The 26,780-nt window shown below is 38.7% G+C and overlaps 2 protein-coding genes across 2 annotated transcripts; one reads left to right on the plus strand and one right to left on the minus strand.

Annotated features, from left to right (window-relative positions):
* Positions 1-1,417: 1,417 nt before the first annotated feature.
* Positions 1,418-1,897, minus strand: LOC131038893 (uncharacterized). Its single transcript, XM_057971456.2, has one exon. It carries the CDS (start codon positions 1,895-1,897, stop codon positions 1,418-1,420), a length of 480 nt encoding a protein of 159 aa, XP_057827439.2.
* A 4,549-nt stretch (positions 1,898-6,446) lies between these two features.
* On the plus strand, positions 6,447-26,023 carry LOC131038898 (arogenate dehydratase 1). Its single transcript, XM_057971461.2, has 11 exons — positions 6,447-6,886; positions 7,008-7,075; positions 7,714-7,806; positions 8,251-8,451; positions 8,541-8,621; positions 8,881-8,976; positions 9,078-9,155; positions 9,295-9,384; positions 9,640-9,707; positions 25,111-25,192; positions 25,453-26,023. Exons 1-11 carry the CDS (start codon positions 6,592-6,594, stop codon positions 25,519-25,521), a joined length of 1,221 nt encoding a protein of 406 aa, XP_057827444.1. The 5' UTR covers positions 6,447-6,591; the 3' UTR covers positions 25,522-26,023.
* Positions 26,024-26,780: the final 757 nt, after the last annotated feature.

Genomic DNA, 26,780 nt, shown 5'->3' on the forward strand with positions numbered 1-26,780 from the left:
TCTCCCTCCAGGTGGAGTTTCTTCACTCCCAATTTCTTAGCCATTAGAATGGCTTCTAAAGCCACTTGACATTCAACAACATTGTTCGACCCATCCACCAATCTTTTAGCTCCAATGGCTATGATGTTGCCCCAATCATCTCGGGCTATGACCCCAACACCAGAGACCCCGAGATTTCCCCTTCAAGCGCCATCAAAATTGACCTTTGTCCAACCCTTATCTGGCAGCCTCCACTCCTATCTTACTTCACCCACCCTCTGAGGATTAGCCCTCAAAATCCCATTAGCAGGCCTAAATTTTATCAAAGGCCAGCTCACCAAAAATTTAGCATCAAACAGAGTGAAAGGAGACTTTGCTAAGTTCACCTGTGAAGCAACATTGGTGACTAATTCTGAGATTGCCTTCTCCAATCTGATCAGAAAGCGATCCCTAATTTCTGCTTTATCTTCAAACAATCTTCGGTTTCGTTCTTTCCAGAGTTCCCATAGAACTGTAGACCACAAAATCTTCCAAATGACATCAAAGATTGAAGACTTGCCCAACACAGGCCAAGATTCCAACCAATCGCACAAATTCCCTGCCATTGGTCCCTTCCAGTTTAGTCTCTGCAACCCAAAACGCCAAGCTTCCTGGGTGAACTCGTAATTGAGCAGAAGGTGGTCCACATCTTCCTCCTCCTTCTCACATAGTACATAGCGGAATGGACCTGCAAACCCCATTTTCTTGAGTCGATCTCCTGACAGAATCTGCTTATTGCCAGCAAGCCAGGAGAAGGCACCCACCTTCAGTAAACACTCTTTGTTCCAGCATAGCTTAGCATCCCATTCTTTCATTCTGCCCTCTATCTCCAAAAGAGTATACCCCAACTTAACTGAGTAGCTGCCACTCTTGGCTCCACACCAAACTATCTCATCCTCATCCCTAGAGCTCGACACCTCTTTGTTGTCTAGGACATTCCTCAACAATCGTTCATCTGCCTCCCCCAAGTTTAAATTATGAGGATCCTTCCAATTCAAACATTGGCCCAACTCAAAAGTTTCTTGAGTAAAAAATTTGCACACCTTGGAACCCCAAATCTGAGTAGTCTTATCCTTAATTTGTTGGGGGACCTGGGAATCCAGCGATGGACGTCCATCCCAGGAATCCTGCCAGAAGCACGCTTTTCCCACTATCCAAATACTTAGCTTGTAGAATATGGACCCACCTCTACTCCAACTTGCTATACATTTTCCACACTGACTTAGCCCCCATAGCCTCATTGATTAGATTCCAATCGCGAAGCCCCACACCTCCTCGACCTTTGGGTTTGCATACTCTATCCCAGATAATTAGCGGGATTTTGTCCTGCTCCTGATTTCCATTCCACAAAAACTTTCTCATCTTCTGTTGTATATTCTTTATGACTGAGCCTCGGAATTTAAAACAAGCCATTGGGAAAATAGGCATAGTTGATACAACTATCTTCAGCATTAGAAGATGACCAGCCAAAGTGAGCCATTTGCTCTTCCAACCCTCCATTTTTTCTTCCATCTAGCAACCCTTTCCAAATTTTTGTCTTCCCAGCTCCAACAAAGAGCAACATTCCAAGGAATTTCCCAGGAAGCTGTCCAATCCGGATCCCAAACAATCTGACTATAGCCCTTTGAGACCCAACTTCAGTGTGGAAGAAAAAAATCTCCGACTTATTCCAATTTATTTCCTGCCCAGAAGCCCAACTAAATTTGTCCAACACTTTCTCCATTACCGTTGCTTCATGCATGGAGGCCACTCTGAAAAGACAAGTATCATCAACAAACTGAGAATGAGTTGTGGAATCCACCCCTCGAGCTATCTCAATGCCTTTCCACATCCCCTGAGAACGCTTTCGAGCAATCAAATGACCAAGAACTTCTACCATTAGAATGGAGAGAAAGGGGGATATTGGATCCCCTTGCCGAATGCCCCGTGAGGTGGGGAAGAAACCTTGCAGGCTCCATTGACTAAAATCGAAGTTGAAAACTGCATAATCATACTAGAAACCCACTTTATCGAAGGCTTGCAAAACCCAAACCTATTTAACACAACCACCAGGAAAGACCTATCAACTCTATCATAGGCTTTTCGAATATCTATCTTAAGAATCATTCTTCTCTTTCTTCTCTTCATGACCGTGTGAATCACCTCGTGAGCCACAATAACCTCGTCCACAATGTTCCTCCTTGGGGTAAATCCACTCCGTTCACAAGAAATCAACTTATCTAAAATCAATTTAAGCCTATTAGCAGCACCTTTTGTTATGATTTTGTAGATGGTATTACACAACGAGATCGGACAAAACTCCTCAAAACCCTTTGGCTTGTCTTTCTTAGGAATAAGCACCACCAAAGTACAATTGAATTCCTTCAAAACAAATCCCCTTGACCTTGACTCTTCGACCACTTCTAGCAACTCCCCACCAAGCAAATCCCAAAAGAACTGATAAAAGAAAGCTTGAAACCCGTCTGGGACCGGTGCTTTCTCCGCATCCAACCCAAAAACAACAACTTTCACTTCCTTCAATGAGACTAGTTCCTCAAGCATCCTATTATCATCCCTATAGACTAAGGGAGGAATGAACTCCATAAACTCGACCTACAAACAGTCCTGACTAGACCCGCTCTTCCTCCATAGATTCCCAAAGAAATCCACTGCCTCCTTAATAATACGATCTGGGTCCTCTGTAGATGTTCCATCCACTTGTCGTAGAGAAAGGATTCTATTGAGGCTTCTCTTTGCCTTCATTGAGCTATGGAAAATTTTTGTGTTTCTATCACCGACTTTAAGCCAATTCTCTCACGATTTTTGTTTCCAGTAAATCTCCTCCCTCTGCAAAACTTCTGCATATCTACTAAGCAAGTCTTTCTTTGTGAGATAATCCACTTCATCCATCCCTTCAGCCAAGACTTTTGCATTCAAAGCCCCCATATCCCCTTCAATCCTACTTTTTTCATCAAAGATATTACCAAACACATCCCTGTTCCAAGATTTCAGTTTTTGTTTCACATAACTTAGCTTTTTAAAGAACTGGAAGGCCAAGAAGCCTTCCACCACCGGGGCCTCCTTCCACCAAGCAACCACCTGGTCTCTAAATCCCAGCTCCCTTAATTACATCTTTTCCACCTTGAAGGGACACCTGAGCGGAACTCCATCTTTCTGCACAGCTAAAGAGACCAAGAAGTGGTCTGAACCTGAAATAGCTAAAACTTCAGCCTCAAAGACTAGGGGAGCCAAGTTCCAATCCCCTGCAAGGAAGAACCTATCTAGTTTCTCAGCAATGTTGGAAAAGCCTTGCCATCTATTGGTCCAAGCGAAACTCCCTCCTTTAGTAGCCACTTCAAACAGGGCATTGGAGTCCACAAATGTTTGAAAGTCAGATTGTGTCCTACACATCCTTCTCACCCCTCCACGCTTTTCTGAGAAGGAAAGAGTGGTGTTGAAATCCCCAACAATAATAACTAAGGTTGGCCTCACCTCCTCTAATAGCTTGGTAATATCCTTCCACAACCGACACTTCTCCACAGCTAAAGTAGGACCATAGACGTTGATTAGAAAACAAGAAAATTTCATAATCTTTGAATTCACCTTTACCATCTGCCAATGTTTAGAGCTTGCGACAACATCCACCTGAACAACCAATAGATTCCACAAAATGCCTAACCCTCCTGAAGCCCCTTCTGATTCCACAAAGAAACCAGACCACCTCTGTCTGACACCAAAAACTCTAGCTGCATCTTCTCTTCCCAACTTAGTTTCCTGAATGAAAATAACTTCTGGCTTAGCCTGATCAATTCCTCTTTTGATCAGGCGTCCCTTGTCAGGGGCATTGCAACCCTTGACATTCCACGTTAGGAACGTCATTGCTACCTAGGAGAGAACAGGTCTCTCCCGGATCTAAGCAATCTTGTCTGACCTTTCGTGTTGCTTGCTTCCTCAAGCAACTTCTGCCTATTTTTTCTACCCCTCAAATTCCCTTTGGGCTTAGAGGAGTTTGTTTTGGTATGTTAATAGTCCCAACCTATGTCTCCCCTACCTCAACAAACAGCCCCAAAGAATCATCGCTAAACCCATCCTCCTCATCGGATTCCAACTCTGTTGTGATGCCATAATCCACCTTGCCTGGGGACATGTGGATGTCTTTAAAGCTATTTGATCTTTCCTCTGCAATCCCTATAATAATGCCTGAATTCTGGTTCTCCAGTGTCTTGACATTTAACCCCTTCTCCAGGTCCTCCAACCCAGACTCAGAAGTAGAGAAAAACCTGTGCTAAGAGGGGATCCCCCCTCTTACTACAAAATCATGGAGAATAGACCTGTGACCAAACTCTGTTGCTAATCCATCATTTTGGAGGCAAACGTTCCCACAAACTTCGCTATTTGCATGACGCACATGCACCCCATCCGCACAGCCTGTCAAAGTCTGAAGACCATCCACATAAGTCTCACCCAACGAGCCATTCGCTACCGCAACAATCTCATCCCCAGTAGGACCAGAAGCCTTCAACAACGCCTCTTGAGCAGGGCAAGAATCCAAGGTCACTTCAACCCCACCTAAAACTTCAGGTCTCTGGTGATGTTTCCCAGCTATCGAAACGGTCGGATCAAAGCCTAGATTCGCCTTTGTGTGACCCAATAGCTGCTTTGACACCTCCGATCCTGCTAACAACTGCTCCTCCAAAGCTCTATCTGCCCTTCCCTTGCCCTTCTGACCTACCTTGCAATCATGATCCTCATGTCCCCATTCTTTGCAGGACTTACACTGCATCATGATTTCTTCAACTTCAATCTCTTGTCTCCATATGCCCTCTGGTGATCTAATCTCGACGGCCTTTGGAAGCCTTGGGTGTGGTTTCCACATGATACAGATACGGGCATACATGCATGAATTTAGCTTATCAACCGCTTCATCCGACTTGATGAATTTCCCTAACTTATCACCAATACTCTTAAAAACTTCCTCCTTCCAATATTCATGCGGGAGATTATATAGTCTAATCCAAACAGGTATTTCCTCAACAGTGGCTTGTCGAGGGTCAAAATTGGGGGTCTAATCCTTTATGTAAAACCCTACTCCCATCATCAAGAATGACCCAATGTTTATCCTCTTGATTTTCTCCTCGGCTGTCCCAACTATAATAAGGAAAAACCCATTTGTTAGGGTTTTGATCTCAAAGTGGCTCCCCCACTCTTCGTCGACCCAACTCCTAATCTTAGCAAAGGCCGACCAATCCCCTCCCCACTTCATGAAGAAAGCTCTGGCTCTCAAGACTTGTACCGATTCCTTCCAAGCCTCCGAGTCGATACAAATACTGATAGTTCTTTTTTCAGACGTTACCAGTACCCCGCCAATGGTCTGGTTATTTGAAGGTGCTTGAAACTTCTTCCTCAATCTATCCTCCGTCTCTTGCTTACTCCACTTCAGAAAGTTCAGAACCCGAGAGTACCCCCATTTGGTTTTGTCATGCTCAAAAGGGAATCTAGTTTCACCAGAACTAGCTCCCTCCCTCCTCCTCCGTCCCACGTCCTGCCACTGCCACTGGTTTGTACACGGTGGGCGCCATGGCCGCTTGTTTTCCACCCATCTGGGGCCATTCTCCCAGTCTCGTGAATGAAAATTGCCGCCTCCTGCAAACCCTAGCTACCTTTTGCATTCCATAATATATAATTTATTTTTTATTTTATTTATAATTTTTAAAATTAAAAAATAATATATTTTTCACTTTTTTTTTCTTTTGTATTTAAATCATATTCAACATTTTATAAATTCTATTTTTTATTATCATATTATAATATTTTGTAAATTCACTTCTAATTACAATATATATATTTAATTTTTTTAAATTAAAAAATAATTTATAAAAAATAAATCACACTTAATTTCATGCATTCATAGATTCTAAATGGTACATCAGATTTCAAAGTGTGGCCCCACACCTACTTAAAGATGCTCCAATAAATGTGCACTACAACCACCTCAAAAATGACCGATATTTATGCATATATGTCCCAATAGTAGTGTCATATGAGTATCAATAAATTTGCTCAACTCCTCTAATTAAAGTCCAAAAATTCTAACTACCTAGTGGGATTAAAATGCCATTAGTACATGTGAAATTCATAAATGAACTTTTAGTTATCATTTATTTAATTTCTTTAAAGTTGATAATTAAAGAATTGAAGGAAAAAGGAGTGAATTGGACCATGATTCCGGTACTCTTCCCCAATCATTTTCAAAAATAAAATGTATCAATAGATTTTAAATAAACCCACAAAAATCTTTTTTAGTAGTACAATTAAATTTGATATAAACCCTTACAAAAAGAAATAGGTAAATTGCAAATTTTTTATTTATAACTTTTCAATTAAATTTTAACATTTAATTCAGTTAATTTTTAATTTTTAATCATAACGACAGAAAAGAATGAGATACCTAAAAATAGGCTAGAATTCAAATAAAAGGAAACGAAAGACCTGTACCTGAAGAATGTCGTCAGGCTGCTCTTTTGAATCACGTCATTCGACGTGAAAATGTCCTAAACTGTGTCGGAGCATCAGTACTGGAATCCTGGATTGAAAATGGCTTCTAAATTGTGTCAATCTTCTCCCGCTCTGGGACTCCCCAATGCTTCTCTGAAGCCTAGATTGCGTCAATTGACGGAAATTCCAAGGCAGACAATGAAATCGTGGAGAAATCTGCCACGGAAGTCATCAAAACACAGTCGCAGTTCAGTTTTCTCAGTCCAGATGACTATCCAAATCCAGGATCAGAACCCATCATCTTCTGTCGACTTACAGTCTGTTGACGTTAATGACAATGGGAGTGTTGATTTGGCGGCGACGACAGCTCCTAGAGATTTGGTCTCTCTACCCAGTTAATTTTTTTGCGTTTTCAATGATTTGTTTCTGTACCCATTTCGGTTTTGGCCTGAAAAATCCTTTTTTTATAGTTTTCGAAGTTTCTGTCAATTCTCAGAGATTGTGGTTTTATGCAGGGCCTCTGTCTGTAACAGATCTCGCTACGCCGCCCAGCCATGGATCTCAGGTCCGCGTGGCCTATCAGGTAAGATGTGATCTATTGCTTAGTGTGTGTAAATTATCTTTGTTGAATTTAATGAATTTCGTGCATACGGAGTCGTACAGACAGAGGATTCCGGTATGGAGTAATCTATGCCATAGTTTATCTGAAATTATGATATACCTTGTGGCGTAACTGATTTGGGGCGCCAGCTAAAAATTGTAACTTTCAATATGAATCCAATTGATTAGGATGCATTGCATAGACGAGGATGATATTGGTTGGCATTTCAATGTATGTTTGAGGGGTTCATAATCGATCCTCTTTGCTGAAATTATGTCCACGAGGATTGGGAGAATCTTGCCTAATGTCTCACAAATGCTATCCGTGGAAATATTTGGTTGAATACTCCTAACGTTTGACTAATTGGTTTTTAATATGTAATACTTAAAGAAAGATAGGTTTGGTTTTCAACTAAAGATATTTTTTTTTCTATTTTGAACTGTTGGACCAATAGCCTGGCAAGAATTATAGGTCGCATTTGTTTTTCAGGTTTAACGAGACCAACTTGTTTAAGAGCTATGGCCCAGTGATTTGGAAAATTGCTGTAGATTATGCTGATGATTCTTATTCATAATCAATTTTTCAAGGTATTGAGACTTGTGGTTTTGTTTGGAGTTTAGGGAGTTCCTGGAGCATACAGTGAGGCAGCTGCAATGAAAGCTTATCCACACTGTGAGGCAGTACCTTGTGAACAGTTTGAAGCTGCATTTCAGGTGTGTACATAGTTTACATGGTACTTAATTGAGGGAGACAATTGAAGTAAGCTCGTCGGTTACAAGTAGCTTGGCAAACTATCGAATGGATGCACAATGTCTCACAAAGCTATTTGCACAAAACTAAACTGTTATTTTGGGTTCAAGATCCCTGCATGCCTCATCTTGGCATTTAATGGAGTGGTTGTATGTATTTGACATTTAGGTTTGGGTTTTACTGAACAAAATTTTACTCCCTTATTAGCTGCACAGAATTCAGAACCCTCCCCCAGACAAATTGCTTTATAGTTCCTGCATTCTTACCTTACTACTTTTCTTTTTGTTATTTTGAACTCTTTTGGAGCAGATCAGAGGACTGGGCTCTTACTGCGTCATAATTTCTTTACCAACAAAGATGGTAAATTGTGATTGCATAAGCTAATATTTTTTTCTCTGTTTTGGCAGGCTGTTGAACTGTGGCTCGTAGACAGAGCAGTGTTGCCCATTGAAAATTCCCTTGGAGGCAGCATTCACCGTAATTATGATCTACTTCTTCGCCACCGCTTGCATATTGTGGGTGAAGTGCAGCTAGCAGTTCATCATTGCCTTTTAGCACTTTCTGGGGTGAAGAAGGAAGAGATCAAGCGTGTTCTAAGCCATCCACAGGTGAAGCTTTTGTGGTTTACAAGGGGTTTGTTTCTTCTAGTTTTTTATTTCATCATCTGTTTGAGTTTGACAGCTAAAGTTCTTGACAGGCACTCTCTCAATGTGAGCATACACTGAGTGCTTTGGGTGTTATACGTGAAGCAGTAGATGATACAGCAGGTGCAGCCCAGGTAGTATCATTCTCCATCATCACTCTTTGGTGAACTTTGCAGAGATAGAAACTGGCATTGTGTTCTATTGAATAATTGAAAACTAAATTTTGCAAGCTTTTCAATCTTTTGTTTTTGATCTTGAAAACTACAGTGTGATATGTTCATCAGTTTTCAAAATCTAAGTAAAGAATCAAACAAAATACCCTTGCATAATTTGCTTAAAGAATCATTAATTACTTTATGTTCTAATTTTGTTTTAGTTTACATGAATCTGCAGTTCATAGCTGCAAATAATCTCCGAGACACGGGGGCTGTTGCAAGTGCCCGAGCTGCTGAGATTTATGGCCTTGACATTGTTGCCAATGGGATTCAGGCAAGTCATTATCAATGAACAGTAATATTACATGATACATAATATGACTGGAAGGCATCTGCCTATAGACATTTTTTTTTGATATATAATTGTCCATGCAGGATGATTCAGACAATGTTACTCGCTTTTTGATGTTGGCCAGAGAACCAATAATTCCAAGAATTGACAGGCCATTCAAGGTGATTTTTCTTGACTTGTGCACTTTCTCCTATGGTGTTATTGGATTATTTATATTCATTCTGATAATAAATACAGTTTCAATTTGTTTACTGCTTTTGTTCGCTAGCATTGAAATATGTATATCTTTTGCTTTGCTAGACAAGCATCATGTTCACGCTCGAGGAAGGACCTGGAGTACTTTTCAAGGCACTTGCAGTATTTGCTCTGAGAAATATCAATCTAACAAAGGTTTTTTATTTTCAGATATATAAAATACACCTTTCTAGTCTGGTTAGCTGTTTAACGATTTAATTTTCCTAGTCTCACTAAATATTTTGTACAATTTTACAGAAACCAATAAGTGATATAACTGGTAAATGAGAACGGGAATAGATCCTCTTAGGGAAGAGCTTGGGTTGCTGCCTTTCTTTCCCATTTAGACGATTGTATGTTTTATCTGATTGGCAGTTTGACTCAAAAAGAATTTCTGTTATATCTTGGCAGATAGAAAGTAGACCTCAAAGAAAGCGACCTTTGCGGGTAGTTGATGATAGTAACACTGGTGCTGCAAAGTAAGTAATTTATTGTACTTGATTAAGGTTAAATTGTTAGTTCCATCTGCAATGTGTGTTTTTAACCTATGTAAAGAGTATTATATCATGTTGCAAGCAAAAGCATGGCATCTGTACATCCATAAGATCCCAAACAGAGAGTTGCATCCTCATCTCAGCAGACTGACTAATATTGGCAAATACAAAAACGAGTAACAACCTCTAACCATATAACATGTAATGTCCCCAACCTTTAAGAAAGTGACTTACTCAAATTAATTGATTAAGTTGTCCAAAATAAATCTGTATTTCATAAGGATAACTTTAATTAATTAATTTAATTATAAAATAATGTGAAAATAATAAAATAATAAAATAAGCCACTTATTAAATAAAGTCTCTAGTTGGCCTAAGCTTCTAGACATTTCTTGGAGGTCTTTATAAGGAGGTTCCTAGGATTGTAGGAGGCATGCTGAGGATTTAAAAAACAATTTATGAATTCTGGAGACAAAAACCTTCAGGAGTTTGATAGAAGGGCTAGATTAAACCCTAATTCTTCCAAAGGGGTGGATTCGTGACGGAGTTTACATCTGAGCCAAATTTGCGAAGTCTCTATTAGAGACACATTCGCAAATAAGTTTTACTATTAGATTTAGTATTCATATAGTGTTTGCTTTTGAGTTTATTTCCGAGTTTGGCATAAATATATGGGAGTTGAATTCTATTCTATTTGGTCTGTATGACTAAAGCTGGCGTAAGGGTCTTGTGAAGGTAATAATCTTAACGGTTATTAAAGTGCTCATATCTTTGTTGGCCCAAGTATTCATTCTACTGAGTTCAGTTATATATTGTCATTCGAAGAATAAGAGCAAGACTAATATTGTCAGTGTGATATTATTGTGTGGCCCCAAGTCTTATTCAACATCCATGGGCAATACTTGCAATTAGTAAATATCCATATTGGGCAGTTATTGTTGTAGCCATGGTTGTCATGTATATTGTGGGCTTTCTATAGCGGTCATTACTTGAGAGTAGTAGAGGTTTGTAAAGTTCAGTTAGATACCACGGGAAGACCGACAAGCCAATCTAGGAGCAGATATCGCCTTCGCCTTTGTCTTCGACAGGGCTCAGGTGACAACATTGAGCAGACGGAAATACAACTATATAGACTAGGAAAGATGTGGACGACTAAAAATTGTAAAGCATTGACAATCCATTGAAGCGCCACAAGAGGTTGTGTGTGCCAGGGTATTGATAGTTTGCACAAGGTTCGTGAACTACAACAAAGCTTATGCTTACACTTCCTAACACAAGCAATATTGAATATTTCTGCTAGAGGTTAGATATCTGAATTGCATTCATAAGGATTGGCGACAATGTGATTAAGTTTCGGATTGATGGTTCTATATTAGAAGAGTGTACAATAGGCATTCACAAGGAGTCTCAATAGTCTGATCTGTAAGCTATTATAAACAATGTTAATTGAAGATGTGATTCTCCGGTTTAGCAGTAAATAGAACAATTTAATTGAATGTCATCTGATTACAACTAGCCTTATCTTAATTTTCCTGAAGTGGTGATGATTTGAGTTACCATATCTAATTAAATGTTCTGTAGTACATTATAGCACATATATTGCTTATAAATATATTGTCAAAAAAATCTGTTACAAAGTAAGCCAGGGATATTTCAGTGGTATCAAAGCTAGAATTATGCCAGCCTGTGGGGTACTTAGATTGATCACGGGAATGGAAGAAAAGGACAATGAAATTGCAGCTTCTAAAATCGCTAGATGGTACAAAAGTTATCAAAAGTATAATGATCTTTTAACCTTCCAAGAATATCTAAGTCTGACAGGAAATATTATACCCGTGAATGAGGAGATTATCAGAGTTCTTGATCAATACTCAGGTTAACCTGAGAATATCAAAGCCATCAAATCTTTTGACAAGTACTACATAAGAAAAAGGAAAGAAGAAATGAATTTTGAATCAGAATCAGAATCCCAATCAAAGTCAAAAGAAGGTCAAATTGTGTCTGGTCAAGGAGGACTTGATGCTTGTGGAGATGGAAAGGTTAAAAGGCTTGAGGATTTTACTAAAGACACAGGTTCTGAGTATGATGAATCAGAGTATTGTCTTAAAGACAAGTTGGACGGAGAAAATTGAAATGAATGAGAAGAGTAAAGAGCTGAAGCCAGTAGGAATGTTCTTGAAAGAAGAAAACTCAGAAGTCACCATTGAAGAAAGGATGGAAAAGAAAGAGGAATTAATTGCTTGTGAGTTGCAGCCTACAAATGATCATGGAAAATACAAAAATCAGTCAACGTGTCTAGAAGTTTGGACTCCTAGCCAAATAGGTGGAAGCCTTAAGGAGCATGAAGCCACATTCACAAGTTCACTTCAGTCACATGAAGATATGGACAAGCAAGAATCAATCCAATCTTCAGATTCCTGCTACATGCAAGGTATGACAGCTCATAGTGGGATTGATTTCCCTTGTTTGTACATCTGATTACGTTGGAAGAATACATTAGGCATATTGTCTTAGAGATCTGATTGTAGAGACTAAGAAATTGCCTAACAAGAAGGTCCTTCAGTTTGATAATGTTTGGTTTGTCACTGATACTTCACTATGGAGTTGGTTGGAGGCAAAAAACATAACAGGTAAGGAGGTGCAGGTATGGATCAGTTTAATGTCAGCTAAGGCAGCTGGAGCCTGGGAGAATGTGTGACTTTCAGCTGGACACCTCTCATAGACCAGCACTTATGAAGAAGCAACCTGTATTGGAAGAAGATGCAATAAAGGACAACAAAGACACTTTGAAGAGGTGTGAACATGATTCTATTTTTCTAAATTTGACCAGCAGTCTTTTGTTATCTCATGAGCCTTGCATTGAGGACACTCAAGAGTGGTTTGATAAGTATGGGGTGAAAGTTGAAAATTCAGATTCCTTACAGTCTGATTTTGTATTAGCAATTGAAAAAGAGCATGATGTAAATGGTTCTACTTTCTATTATGATGGTGATCCCTTGACTGAGCGTGATGGTGACCAAGCTTCCAAACATGGATATTGTGTAGAAGATGTCATGAAGGAAGCTGATTTGAAGAGGCATTATTATGAAGAAAAATCAGAAAAGTTTTATGAAGATAATAGGCCCCGTGAGTTGCATCATGCAAAAGGTCAGTTGAAGGTAAATGAGGATATGATTATTGCAACCCTAACTCACTTTGATGGTACTCATAAAATGATGGTAGATTATTGTTCGAAGACTCAAGGGAGGCACAAATGCCTTGAAGGAGAACCATCTCTTGCAGACTTACAGGTACTCAAAGAAGCTTTGGTTGTGATGAAATCAGATTACCTACACTTGCTTTCGGATAGATATATCTCCTCTAGCTTGATGAGATATATTTTGATGCATTAAGAAGAAAAGAAGATGAAGTTGGTAAGCTTTACCTATGAGCTTAGCTTACTATGGATTCCTTGAAGAGTACTCAAATGGCCTTTCAAGAATCAGTAAATCAAGTTGATGAGCCTTGTTTGGAGTTGAGCTTGATACATTCTTCATCATCGGAATTAGACATTCAATCATTTTTTGCAGCCACACCTAAGGAAGAGGAAAATAATGCAAGAATGGTAGAAATTAAACACATAGTAGAGGGGATGGAGGATCTTCATAGGATTTAGTTTGTAACCATGAAGAAGATACTTGTAATTTTCAGTTGGATGCTTCTTTTTGACCAGCCTTTGTTGAGGAGCAACCTCTTAGTGAAGAAGTTGCAATGAAGGCTCAAACTATGATCAAAGGAGAAAAGATTGTTGATACTCCTTGTGGGCTATCAAGGGATGATAGTGGTGCAATTGGGGAAGAAATTATCCTTGATTCAGAATGGAAGAGATCTTCTTGTGTTTTGACATCTCATCGTGAAGAGTGTGATTTCTTGATTGGACATGGTGCTGCCCTAAAAGAAAATTCTGATTTTCCAATTGTTGACAGAAGTACTTCAGTTGGGGCAGTTGGCAATCTTGAGGAGGATGGGTTTTGGTGCGGTACACACTTTGGGACAACAAAAATTAATGGCACACCTATGAACATGACAGCCAAGAGGATGGACCCTCGAATCAAGCTTGAAGCATGTAATTTTCAGTTAGAGACATCTCTTGGAGCAGCACTTGATGAGAAACCTTCAACAAAGAAGGAAGAATCGTTTGAGGCTCGTGAGGACACTATGGAAAGGTATGACTGCCATTTTGATTTTTTGCTTGGAAACAACAATCCCTCGTCATTGCATAATCATGAGATAGCAGCCACTTCACATGAGGATGATGGTATTGAGGAGTCTTCCAATATGGGCACCCAAATTTTGTGAGGAATGTATTGACGATTCAAGCCACAAAGGTTCTGATTTTGTACATCATAAATTAGAGGATGTAAAGAAGTCACAAAGTACGCGTGATGGATGGCTACAAAGAGATAGGAAGTCCAAGTGGTTGACTGCCCAAGCAAAACAGCACTTACAAGAGGAACATTCAGGTTTGTGTGGACATGAAAAGAGGTATGGTTCAGAAATTTCTGTTTGTATACATCATGAGGACCAGGAGATAATTCTTTTAGAGAACCCATTGAAGGCTTAAAACATAGATGAAGATGAGATAGTAGAGCACACACTTGGTGGATCAGCCACTAGTGTTATACCTACTCATGTAGAGGGCAGCATAAGCAAATTGGCGGTTGGACCTTTGGTCATTCGAGGACAGATTGAGGAGTTATCTGTACTGGAGGCTCACATGGTGGAGAGTATATCTTTTGGACCAGCATATGAAGGAGTGTACATGGATGGTGGCATCACTGATTCAGCTTTGTTTAAGCATGTGAACACACTTGGAGAAGCCATTGATACATTTCTCCCTCATGATATATTATTGGAGTATGGAGCTTCAGGATATGAGATGTGCATGATCAATGTTCTTCATGTTGAGTGGCACTCACTTGGAGTGGATAAGTTTCAGCTGATCTTTAGTATATGGCACGATGAATTGCACATAAAGAGAAGCATTTCAACCCTGATTCATTCGGTTGTAGTCCACACATTGGGTTAGGTAGCTGTTATGTATTGCTGACCACAGAGATTTCAGTTTGTCTTTTAGGGACAGCAGCTGATTGGAGGAGTTGGGGAGGTTGGTATCATCCTTTTCTTATTGGAGGTTGGCTTATTGATAAGCTCACATCATCCTTTGTGGTTCCAAGTCGGTTAGATGCTGTTCTGAATTATAACAGCAGCATGTGATGTATTGTCAGGATTGACTATGAACTTAGGATGATCATTTTTCACATCCATGGAAATTCATTCAGATTTAGATGGACATTTGGCATTGGTGGCATGAATAACAGAGTTGCAGGTTTCAGCACTGCTGGTTGCTTCAGAGTGGAGCAGCAGGGTGATATAGTGTTCATCTTATGGCTGGTTTGGGATCCTGGTGGTGCAGCAGAGAATTGCTTGAGGACAAGCAATGTTTGGGCTGGAAGGACTGTAATGTCCCCAAGTTTTAATAAATTGCCTTAATTAAATTAATTGAATAAGTTTTCCAATATAAATCTTTATTTCACAAGGATGACTTTAATTAATTAATTTAATTATAAAATAAAGTGAAAATCATAGATGACACACTCGCCGAAAACTCGGGGAGTGTCAAAAACTCACACTCACCGAGTTTTTGAGCCTGGCGAGTAGATGTGACTTCTACTCGCCAGAAAACTCGCCGAGTTTTTGCCAAAAACTCAACGAGTTCGTTAAAAAAACTTGCCAGCCTGTTTGCCTTAACCGAAAATGGCATCACTGATTTGGAGAGGCAGGCTATGGAGGAGGGGGGGGGATTTGGTTTCAGGCTGGATGACATTGAGGAGGATGAGGATGAGGATGAGGATTCATTGCCAGTGCTAGAAGCAGGTGGAGACATAGCTTCATCCAAGATGGAGGATGAGTCTCAATCAGCCATACCAAGCGAGGAGGCACAGTCACGCCCACAATAGACTTATACGACTAGACAGTCTAGACCCTCTAGTTCTACCTCTCCCCATTTATTTGCTAGAGCTGGGAAGAGGAAGTTGTAATTGTAATTTGTAATGATGTATTTACTTTTGTTTTTACCAAAACTATTTAGTAATTTACTATTTTGCTTCCAGGCTTCCAGCCATCAGCATTCCTCATGAGGATGCTGTTTCTTTTGTGTTATCATTTATTGACTCATTGGATGCATCTTCTCATTAAATTTTGCAAAAAAAATGCATTTTTAACTAAGTTTAAGCGTGTTTTTAAGTTGCCGAGTTTTTCCCGAGTTTTTCTCGAGTTTCCCCAAGTTTTTTTCCTAGGGGCTTGGCGAGTCGAGCCGAGTTGCGAGTAGTTCAACTATGGTGAAAATAATAAAATATGTCGCTTGTTAAATAAAGTCTCTAGTTGTCCTAAGCTTCTAGATGTTTCTTGGAGATCTTTATAAGGAGGTTCTTGGGATTGTAGGAGGCATGCTGAGGATTTAATAAAAGGCTTATGATTTCTGGAGACGAAAACCTTCAAGAGTTTGACAGAAGGGCTGGACGAAACCCTAGTTCTTCCAAAGGGGTGGATTCGTGATAGAGTCTACATCTGAGCCGTATTTGTGAAGTTTCTGTTAGAGACAAATTTGCTTATAAGTTTTACTGTCAGATTCAGTAGTCATATAGTTTTTGCTTTTGAGTTTATTTCTGAGTCTGGCATAAATATATGGGAGTTGAATTTTATGCTATTTGGTGGGTATGTCTGAAGCTGGCATAAGGGTCTTGTGAAGGCTAATCATCTTTCCAGTTATTAAAGTGCTCATATCTTTGTCGGCCCAAGTATTCATTCTACAGAGTTCAGTTATATATTGTCATTCGAAGAATAAGAGCAAGACTAATATTCTCAGTGTGATAATTATTCTATGGGCCCAATTCCTATTCAGCATCCATTGTTTACACCTGCCGTGGGCAATACTTGTGATTACTATTATAGTTGGAGTAAATATCCATATTGGGCGACTATTATTGTAACCGTGGTTGTAATGTATACTGCGGACTTTCTTTAGCAGTCATTACCTGAGATTAGTAGAGGTTTGTAAAGTTAAGTCAGATACCACGGGAAGACAGACGGGCCGATCTGGGAGGAGATATCACCTTAGCCTTTGTCTCCAACAGGGCTCAGGCAACAACATTGAGCAGACGGAAATACACTAAACTGCCCCAAGAGGTTGTGTGCGTTGGGGTATTCACAGTTTGCAGAAGGTTGATGAACTACGACAAAGGTTATGCTCGCACTTCCTAATGCAAGCAGTATCGAATATTCCTGCTAGAGGCTAGATATCTGAATTGCATTTATAAGGATTGGCGACAATGTGATTAAGTCTGGGATTGACGGTTTGAAAACATGCTTCATAGATGATGAGATTTAGAAGAAACAGAAATAATTTACTGTCATTGCTTACCGAGATGGCTCTCCATAGCATACATATCCAGATGATCACCAACCCATGATGATCAGTGTTCAGGTCCTAGTGGATGTGCAGTAGCATGCATGTCAGTTGATAGTTCATGAATTGCATGATGAGTGCTTGAAGTATCTGTGATAAAGCATCAGGGTACCCTAACTGTTGCCAAACAATTGTCTCCATCCTTCCCAAAATTCTCTTATCTCAGTCGATCTCTGGAACACTTGAAAACTGAATTATCATGCAGGAGAGTTGATAATGGGCTAGGAATAATCTTATAATGAAGGGCATGAATGAAATGCAGCCCCTCTGTGGGTCATTTTCCTTGATCCAAGTTTGTTGATTCTTTATCTGTGAAGCAGGCTTTCCATACCAGCAAAGGGTGCTTCCTTAATCATCCAATTCAAATAGGTAATTAGTTAAGGTAGGAAAAGTATAGCTGATGTTTTTGGCTCAAGTGTACCAAGATGATGCCTCACCTTTCAGTAGATTACATCAATCCTCTCTTCAATTAGGTCGTCAAATTGACTTGTTTTCCTAGACACCTATCTAGACAGCTTTTTTTTTTCTTATTATTCCAATCACCAACAAGGAGCTCCAAGCTGGTTGATGTTGCTTTAAGGGGTTAGATTATGACCTAACTTATCAGGTTCACTGCCCACCCCTGGCCCCTGAACCTAGCCTGAACAGGTTCAGGGATGTGTTCCCTGGATGTCTGACATGGGCATGGCCTGAATAGCTTGGTGTTTGTCACAGGCATACCAGGTCACCTGGACACTGCCCTTGGCAAACCTGCTCAAAGAAATGAACAAATTTATAATGTAATAACTTAAAAGACACTGTAGGGCATGAGTCTGGTATAATAAAACTGAAATAGATGTAATCTTTAAGATTGTTCACCTCTATTGCCATGCCTGCTGCACTCACATAAAACTAAATGATGCAACCTCTGTACTGTTGATTGTGAACAGATTAAGCTTTATAAAGATGTGTGGTATGAATTGAAGATAGGAGCAAAATAGAAAATTGATGTCTTTTTATGGAGATTAGTATTCTTTTTGGGCAACCTTGTGCACCTCATATTTTGTTTTGATTAGTATAATAATTATCATCAGCTTCATGCCAAATGATGTATGTATCATGTGATATGATTTTACTAGAAGGGCAGTAATGCTGGTTGTAGTAGTGGCATCAGAGGTTTTGGGAGAGAGGGTATATGATTTTATGTTTTTTCCATTTGCAGCCTTACATAAAGAAAAAGGCTAGGAAAGTGTCTCAAATATCTTAATTGTTTTTCAAAATAAAAATAGAGCTTGTAATAACCACCTATTTTCATTGTACATTCAGAGAATATTGCGAGCTAAGTAGAATTCTATATTGTTTGTTAATATTAATAAATGCAATATTAATATATTATAATGAATAGATAAAATTAAACTCATCGGTAATATATTTCTTAAATTATTTTCATTTATGTTTATATTTGTGTATCCATTTTCTGATCTGTTATATTTAAAGATCTATATTAATATATTAATATTATTTATATGTGTTTTAAAACATTATTTTAAATTTATAGTATGGCCAAAACCAGCCGTAACAAACCTGGGGAAAAAAATCACTGTACCAGTGAACCTGAATTCACGCCCAAATCTTAACACAAACTGGCAACTTTGCTTAAGATTTAGGACACTTTATGAAAGCTTCCGCCTTCCATGTCAGCTTTAATGGAATGATGTCTGAGATCTGAGGCATAGAGGGAGATCACCTTGCAAATTTAGTTATTTCTGTGACCCCCTCCAACCATCCTTAGATTGCCTTTATCTTCCCCACCAAAAGCGAACTTCAAAAAGAAATCATTCAGGGACTCCTGTTTATGACCTGTTATTTCAGACTTTAGTCATTTAATAAATTAATATTATTGTCATTATTGGAAGCAGCTTTCTTGGACAAGCCCTTATTCATATAAAAAATGGCTACCTCAATGGTAATTTAAGTTCGCTCTTCTCTTTGGTCAGTTCCAGGATTGATCCAAAACAATCAACGTGTGTGAGAGATTCTACTTAAATTTAAGGAATATATAAATATCAGCTGGAGTTCCTGGGAGAATTTGCATTGCAGGAGATGGTTAATGTTTTCTTTATGCATCTCAGATGAGACACATTGAGAATGGACCTTGAAAACCTGTCTTTGTCAACTGATCAGGAATGAGGATTATATCTATAGAGCAAGCTAGAGCTTATGGAAAGACTATTGATAGGGTTTCTTTGCCAGCCTTAAAAACTTCTGTCTAGATAGGCGCTCTTCCCGGATATCAACAAGTTTTTTTTAATCAGTCAAGTGAGGTGTAAGGGCTCTCCATTTTATATATATCATGAATATCAAAAGAGTATTACATTTAGTTACTCAACCAGGTCACCCTATTAACAGGCGAGAGCATATACATCTCAGCTATGTTACCTGGGGACGCATACCCACCCAAAAGTGAGCCATCCCAGGGGGTGGAAACATCCGGGGGATGCAGGGATGCCTCAGAAACGTCCCTGACTGTCCCCAAAATCCAAAAAAAAAATGGAAATATTTCAGGTATGTCTCCAAAACGACTGGAAATGTCCAGGTGACAGCTAGCCATCCCCAATGGCACAGCAAGGGGAAAGTTAATTTTTTTTACAAAAAACTAAAAGAAATAAAAGGGTATTTGGAGACATCTTTCTAGTGTTTTCTCTGTTAGGTGGTATCCTCAAAATTGTGTTTATTCCAGTGACACAAGTGTTAGCAGTTATTAATATATCATGAGAATTTCAGCAGGGAGAAGGGTCTTGCCCTGGCACTGGCCTTTTGGGGTTTTGCCTCATTTATATGGGGAGCATACCAAATCGGAAATCCAAACAGCCAGCCAATGCCATAGAGCTAAAGCACTGACATTGGCCATGACTGTGAATCCTCAGGAAGAACGGATGGAGCTGGCTTTTAAAGAGAAACTCTAATGCTGAAATTCCATAAATAGGCGATGACTTTATAAATGACCTTTTCTCTATTAATTTCAATTACCCTTGTCTAGACGCTAAACTTTTTGATCAACACTGCATGCTTGTCTGTCTGATTCTTCACTAATTACACCTGATTTTTATAATATTTATTGTATGGATATTGAAGTGGGTGTTATTATTTTGCCAAAACTGCAGAGAAAATCAAATCAGTGGGGGCGAAAGAGAGATTGTTACGTTTCAGATAAATAATTGGTCAAAACAGAAAACCAAAAGGAGATGAACAATATTTGTTGTGGTCAATCAACAGCACCATTGAAATTTATACACCAGATTGCTCTCATTTATTCTATGAAATGAAAATATCAATTGAACTTCAATATTGTGTGATAAGGTTCTATGATGTATATATGGTGGTTGCCTTATGAAGGCTATCATATGAATATCTGAAATTTTCTATATTTTATTATTTTTAAATTTTTTTCTATTTTTTTAATAGCCATCCCTTGCTGCCCCCCCAAAAATGGCTCCCTCTTGTCCCTGTCCCCAAAATGCATCCCCTTGTCCCCGCTCTACCCCATCCCCAAAACATGGGGTAACAAGATGCCATACAAACTTAGTTTATACAAAAAAGGGCTGAAGAGCAGGCTAAGTCAACTAAACAGTAAAAACATTACCGATATTTGTAGACTTCCTATGTTTATATGTAAGCCTCTATGATTTGGGCAGGAAAGACACTATATACCATAACTAATTGTCATCCTCAAGCTTGATCACCTTGGAGCTGAAAGAACCATTAGGAATTTTGATCAGATCAGCATGCTGCAGTGGAAATTCGATGATGGGAGTGCATCAGAATTATTGATGAGATGGGGGAATTTCATTCCATGCAGTGGCCAGGCCTTGCTATAAATAAACATTATTGCCAACTACAATGTTTGCCCTGCTATTGATTCCTTAATTTGAAAGGAAGCCTGCCACTGTGTTGCCTTTATAGTAGCAATGTTGGATTAAATGGGATATAAGTCAATCTAGGATTGTTCAAGCTTCACATAAATGTTATTTATCTTCCAATTTGATGGTTCATAAGATAATTGCTATCAAGTACTCTTCAGTGACAACTGAATCAATCATGCACGACTGTAGCAATTGGAAGTTGAAGTGAATGTTGAAGCTTCATCTTTGTTATTGGTCCTAGGCATGAGTTTCTTGGATGTGGCCCGTATCATGTTTCCATTGGAGTCCCGTATTACGCAACCTGCTCTAGAGGGCCCTGGGTTGCCCTTGGAAGTGCCATCAAAATTCAACTTGAACATGCCTTCTTGTGGAGGAACCCATTTGGCAAGATTCCTCTTTTGAGTGAGATGTTGAACTCGGCAGTCCCAATAACAGGAAGCAAACTGATATTCTCCTATTTCTTCAAAATAGAGGGCCCTGGGTTGCCCTTGGAAGCACCATCAAAATTCAAATTGAACACGCCTTCTTGTGGAGGAACCCATTTGGCAAGATCCCACTTTTGAGGGGGATGGTTGAACCCGACAGTCCCAATAATAGGAGACAAACTTATATTCTCTTATTTCTTCAAAAGAGAGTGCCCTGGGTTGCCTTTGGAAGCGACATCAAAATTCATTCTTGAACTGGAGGAACCCATTTGGCAAGATTCTTCTTTTGAGGGGGATGGTTGAACCCAACAGTACCAATAACAGGAGGCAAACTCATATTCTCCTATTTCTTTAAAACATCTCCCGAGCAGTGAAGAGGCATTTCTTTAGTGATTCTGCTGAAGCTTGGCTCATCACCAATTTGGAAATTTCAATTTCCAATTTAGCTAAAAAAGGTGTTCCAAGCAAGCAAAGTGTTTTGACAAATATGTCTGTTCCTTTATTTCCAAGTGTGTCAAATTATTATTATTTTTTTGATCGGTTATAATATTTTATTTATTATTATATTGGAATAAGAGCTTACATTGCAGATTTACAAAAAGTTTGATGAATCAGACACCACCATCCAAAAACCCTTTTACAGCTTCCAAGACTCCACCACTAGACTACTAATACTTTGGCATTCTTACAAAATTTGCCAAGATTATATAATTCGAACAAAAATTGAGCAAAATGGGACCCTAATCATCCATTACAAACCAGAGACCATGAGCCCCAAAACCCACCCAAGCATCGCCCATACAAAAGACACCAAAACCTACACTACTTACATGTAGCAGAGAGAAAATAACAGCCATAAATGTACAAGACTCTATATATAAACAAAACCATCATAAAGGAAACCCACAAAAACATCATCCACAACCTCGCCATGTAGAACAAAACTAGGGCACATTTAGGGCAAAGCCGCTCGGCCCCTCATCAGCATTGCCACAACCACCACCACCTGTCTCTTTACCATCACCTACACACTCCACTGTGTACATCTTGACCCTTCTCTTCCCTATCAACTTCCTCTTGCCCTTTCCTTTCACTTTCGGCTTCACAGCATCACCCCTTGCAGAATTGGTTGCCATAGGGCACCGGACCTCCAGCTCCTCTCTCAGAAACAGCTTGAGAGTCCCATGCAATGGTTGCCTCTGCCTGCCGCTCATCTCTATCCAGACCAAAACGCCAGCATATGTAGGGGACCAATTCATGCAGTTCGTGAATACCATAAATGTCCAACCCTTCGCCAACATCAAAACCAGCCCCCCTGGCATTGCCATCGCCAAAAGTTCCATCAAGCCACCCAACTAGTCATCCTCCACACACTGTCTAATGACTTCAACCAGAACATCTTTCCTCTCTCCCAATTCCAAACCCTACGCTAGGACCATGGTCACTGCATTGACAGAGTCCTGTAATTGTGCATGGTCTCTCTCCCCCAACAGCATTGTCACAACCTGAATGAACGCATCTTCACCATGTTTGAAAATGCATTTCAGCTGCTTCTCCAAAATATCACCAACAAAAGCCAACTGTTGCCGGGAGTTGTACAGGGTAAAGGTGGCCTCCATACTTGTCACCACCTCACAAACACCTGCATCCAATACTACCAAAAATGGGACTGAGACCCTATAAATAAATGAAGTGAGCCAAATAAGATTCATTTTTGGCTGCTATCCAGATGAGAATTCTCTCCATTTCACTGGGGAATTCTGAAAGAGGTTAGGAGTTGGGATAGAATGTTTAGTTTTCCCTTAAAGCCTTCATTTTCCAAATGAAAATGTATGTTTGTAAGTCATTTCTAGAAAAGGGCCATATCATTTGTTTTCCAGTTGTTCCTAACTCAGGTTTCATACTTGGCTTTTGTGAATAACTTAAACCATAGTTACCAAATCTGAACAGATCCAGATTTTTTGGACCAGATGGATCTGTCTGATTCTATCCTGACATTTCTGTTCTTAAAAAAAGCTAACTGATTTTTTAAGTTCTGAATTTCCAAAAAAATTTGACCTCCCAAATGAATTTAATTTTTTCTATCTGGTAAATATGAATTCACTTACATTTCTGCTAGTCTAAAGTGAAGGATCTAAATTTTTATTAAAGGAATTCTGCAGCCTGCTTGATATCATAAGTATGGATTGTTTTGGAAATTCACTTGGATCAATGGGGTCCAGGTATTTTGATCTCAGAGCTGTGCTCAAAATGCTGTTTCTGTCTTCTATAAATATAAAAATTTAAAATCAATTTGGCTCCAAGAGTGAGATTCATTATGTTACCTTTGTTTTCTTAAGCCAAATTCTCCACATATCTTAGTGAAGGTGAACATTTTTCTGTGCCATGAGTTTATATCTTTTTCCTTCTACTGACCATCCCACAGATTCAATGGGCAGATTCAGTAGGCATTAAATATGCTCTCCAGGACGTGAAGATTAAAAAGCATGCTAATACAGGTTGACTTCAGCAACACTTTTAGCAATTGGAGCTTACTTCCAAGGGATAGTCACTTCTAATATCATCCTTCTATCATGTTTTTGACTCTGGTAATGGTTGCCATGAAGGAGCTGCAGCTAGCCTCAAAGGAGGTGTATACCAGGGTAATCATACGAATTTGATATTGAACGAGACTAAGAAACTGGCATTGGCAGAGTATTCACCATTCACAGTGCACCATATTTGCATCAAATATTCTATTGTCATTTTTAAGGAGGACCGTGCAATGAGGTGCTAGCTCAGAGAGGCTGTTAAGTTGCAAAGAGGCCTGACAAATTTGATTGGAGATGAAGCCTTAGGTTTAAACTAGATAATATTTTAATAATGTTTGACATGTAATTATTTTTATTTAGTGCCAGCTAATTAATTAGGTGGCAGTTGCTAGTTATCAACGCACTTTATGCTTATGAATGGGTTTATCTATATGAAGATCTACAAGTGTTCTAACCTCTTATCTGATTCTCTTTCCTTACGGACTATGAAAGTGGGTGCAAAACGTTGAAAAGAAAAAATTCTCTTGCACATTTTTTTGCAAGAAATCTTTTAACGTTAACAGAGTATGGAACACTAAGATATGCAATTATTATTAATTCATCTTCTAATAAAAATTGTTGAAAGAAATTTCTGATTTACTTCCGTCAAAGTATTGACTAGAGGCTAGTTAATGCACTTGCAACAGCTGATTGATGACCAATTGGTACAATGCATTAACAAGCTGCAAATGAGAAATAGCAACTGTGGGGGATATTTGTATTCCCTTTCTATCCATATCTCTGTTATGTTACCAACAAGGTCAGAGAAACTATGAAGGAAACTGACTTCAGTAATATCATAATTATTGGTTGTACTTGAAGCTGAACTACAGAAGTATCTTACATTAAAATGAAAAATGTGTTCAAGCTTCTTTAGTTATAGCCAGGTGGCTGTTGTTAAAGAAAAGGCTCTTAATTTTTTTTGTTAATGATTGCATTCTTTTGAGACAAATTATCAATTGTATAAATGATATCATGGTACAGGTACTTTGACTATCTCTTCTACATTGATTTTGAAGCATCTATGGCAGATCCACGAGCTCAAAATGCGTTAGGTCATCTACAGGTATGATGTGTATCTGTTCTGCATTTCAATAAGCTCTAGATCTCATCCAAGCATATTGTGTCTTATTTACCATATATCAATTAATGTATATTATTCTTAGGATTTTTATTTTTAGATTTCATATATATATATTTTAGTAGTTGTGTCAAGTTATATTTTATATTCCAAGTTTTGGTTGATATTATATAGTCCTTAGATTTTTATGAAAGCAATACAATTTGAACAGTGGCTAAAAATAATGCTTTACTGATCATTTATAGGAATTTGCAACATTCATGCGGGTGCTGGGTAGTTATCCTATGGACATGACCCCCATGGGTCAGTCATGAGCATATTGAGAAATTCTTCTTTTATTCAATATTCAGTTAACTCCAGAAGTTGGTATAATATGAACATTTCAACATTTCTTCTCTAGGCTGAATGTTTCTTTAAACTGGAGAAAGTGCAGTGACTGCCAATTTCCTAAGTTGAGGCAATCAGAACAGACGCCAATTCCAGTAACATTTGCATGTTTATGATGGAATATGAGTGGGGGTCATATTACTTTTGTTTACAGAAGATTTGTAAATCTGGCCTGTTTGTAACCATTTCCTGAAGTCACCTCGCAGTGACTGACACCTCACTTTAAAAAAATATGTAGATACATGAATGTGTACATCTTTTGAGCTTGAATCACTTATTCAGTTATTCTTTGTTGGCAATTAAAATTAAGACTTGCAGCTCCTGATGATATCGGAGTATTAAATAATTTCTGGGTCAAGAGATTGATAACATATTGTATTCAGTGCACAGTAATATGAGTATCATGGAATTCATTTTCCAATTTCTGAAGGGTTGAGAGAACTTTTTTAAGTGTATCTGTATGCTCTATACAAAATTTATATCTTTGAAATTGTATATAGTGTCAGGACTAAATTAAAGTTTCCCGGAGAGTGATTTGTAATTTTTTACAATAATTACACTCCAGAATTGACTTCTTGTATGCTGTTATATTGCAGCTGTGTCTGTAATGAGGGCTGGCATTCTCCCCGCTTTTTATAAGTGATTTATTTTGTTACTTTCTTATGCATTTGAATTTGTAGTTGCTTACGTGCATTTAAACTCAGGAAAACCATCTGTGCTAATATTATCTGTTTTGAAGTATCAAAATATAGTGGCACAAAAGGTTCCAACTTTCATGTGATTTGTATCCTCAACCGTCTTTGCCAATATTATCTGGTTTGTAGTATCAAAATTATTGGCACAAAAAATTTCCTTGTGATTTGCAATTTCAACCATCTGGTTTGAAGTATCGAAATATAGTGGTACAAAAGGTTCCTTGTGATTTGCGTTTTCAGCTAAACATGTTAGGTCAAGTTATAGTGAGAACAAAGATATCTAATTAGGACCTAGTAGTGCCTTTCGAGAAGACATAACTTAGTGCCTTTCGAGAAGACATAACTTAGTCAAGTTTACCACTAACAAAGTCTCAATAGAGTAAAATTTGCCGAATTTTATGAGATGTAAGCTTGATATATGTTTTTGTATTTGATATTAGGGATAGAGATACCCTGATTTATCGATAAACTGAGTTACCGGGTTTGGCCCC

The sequence above is a fragment of the Cryptomeria japonica genome, chromosome 1 (genome assembly GCF_030272615.1).
Source record: "Cryptomeria japonica chromosome 1, Sugi_1.0, whole genome shotgun sequence".
Taxonomy (NCBI): Eukaryota; Viridiplantae; Streptophyta; class Pinopsida; order Cupressales; family Cupressaceae; genus Cryptomeria; species Cryptomeria japonica.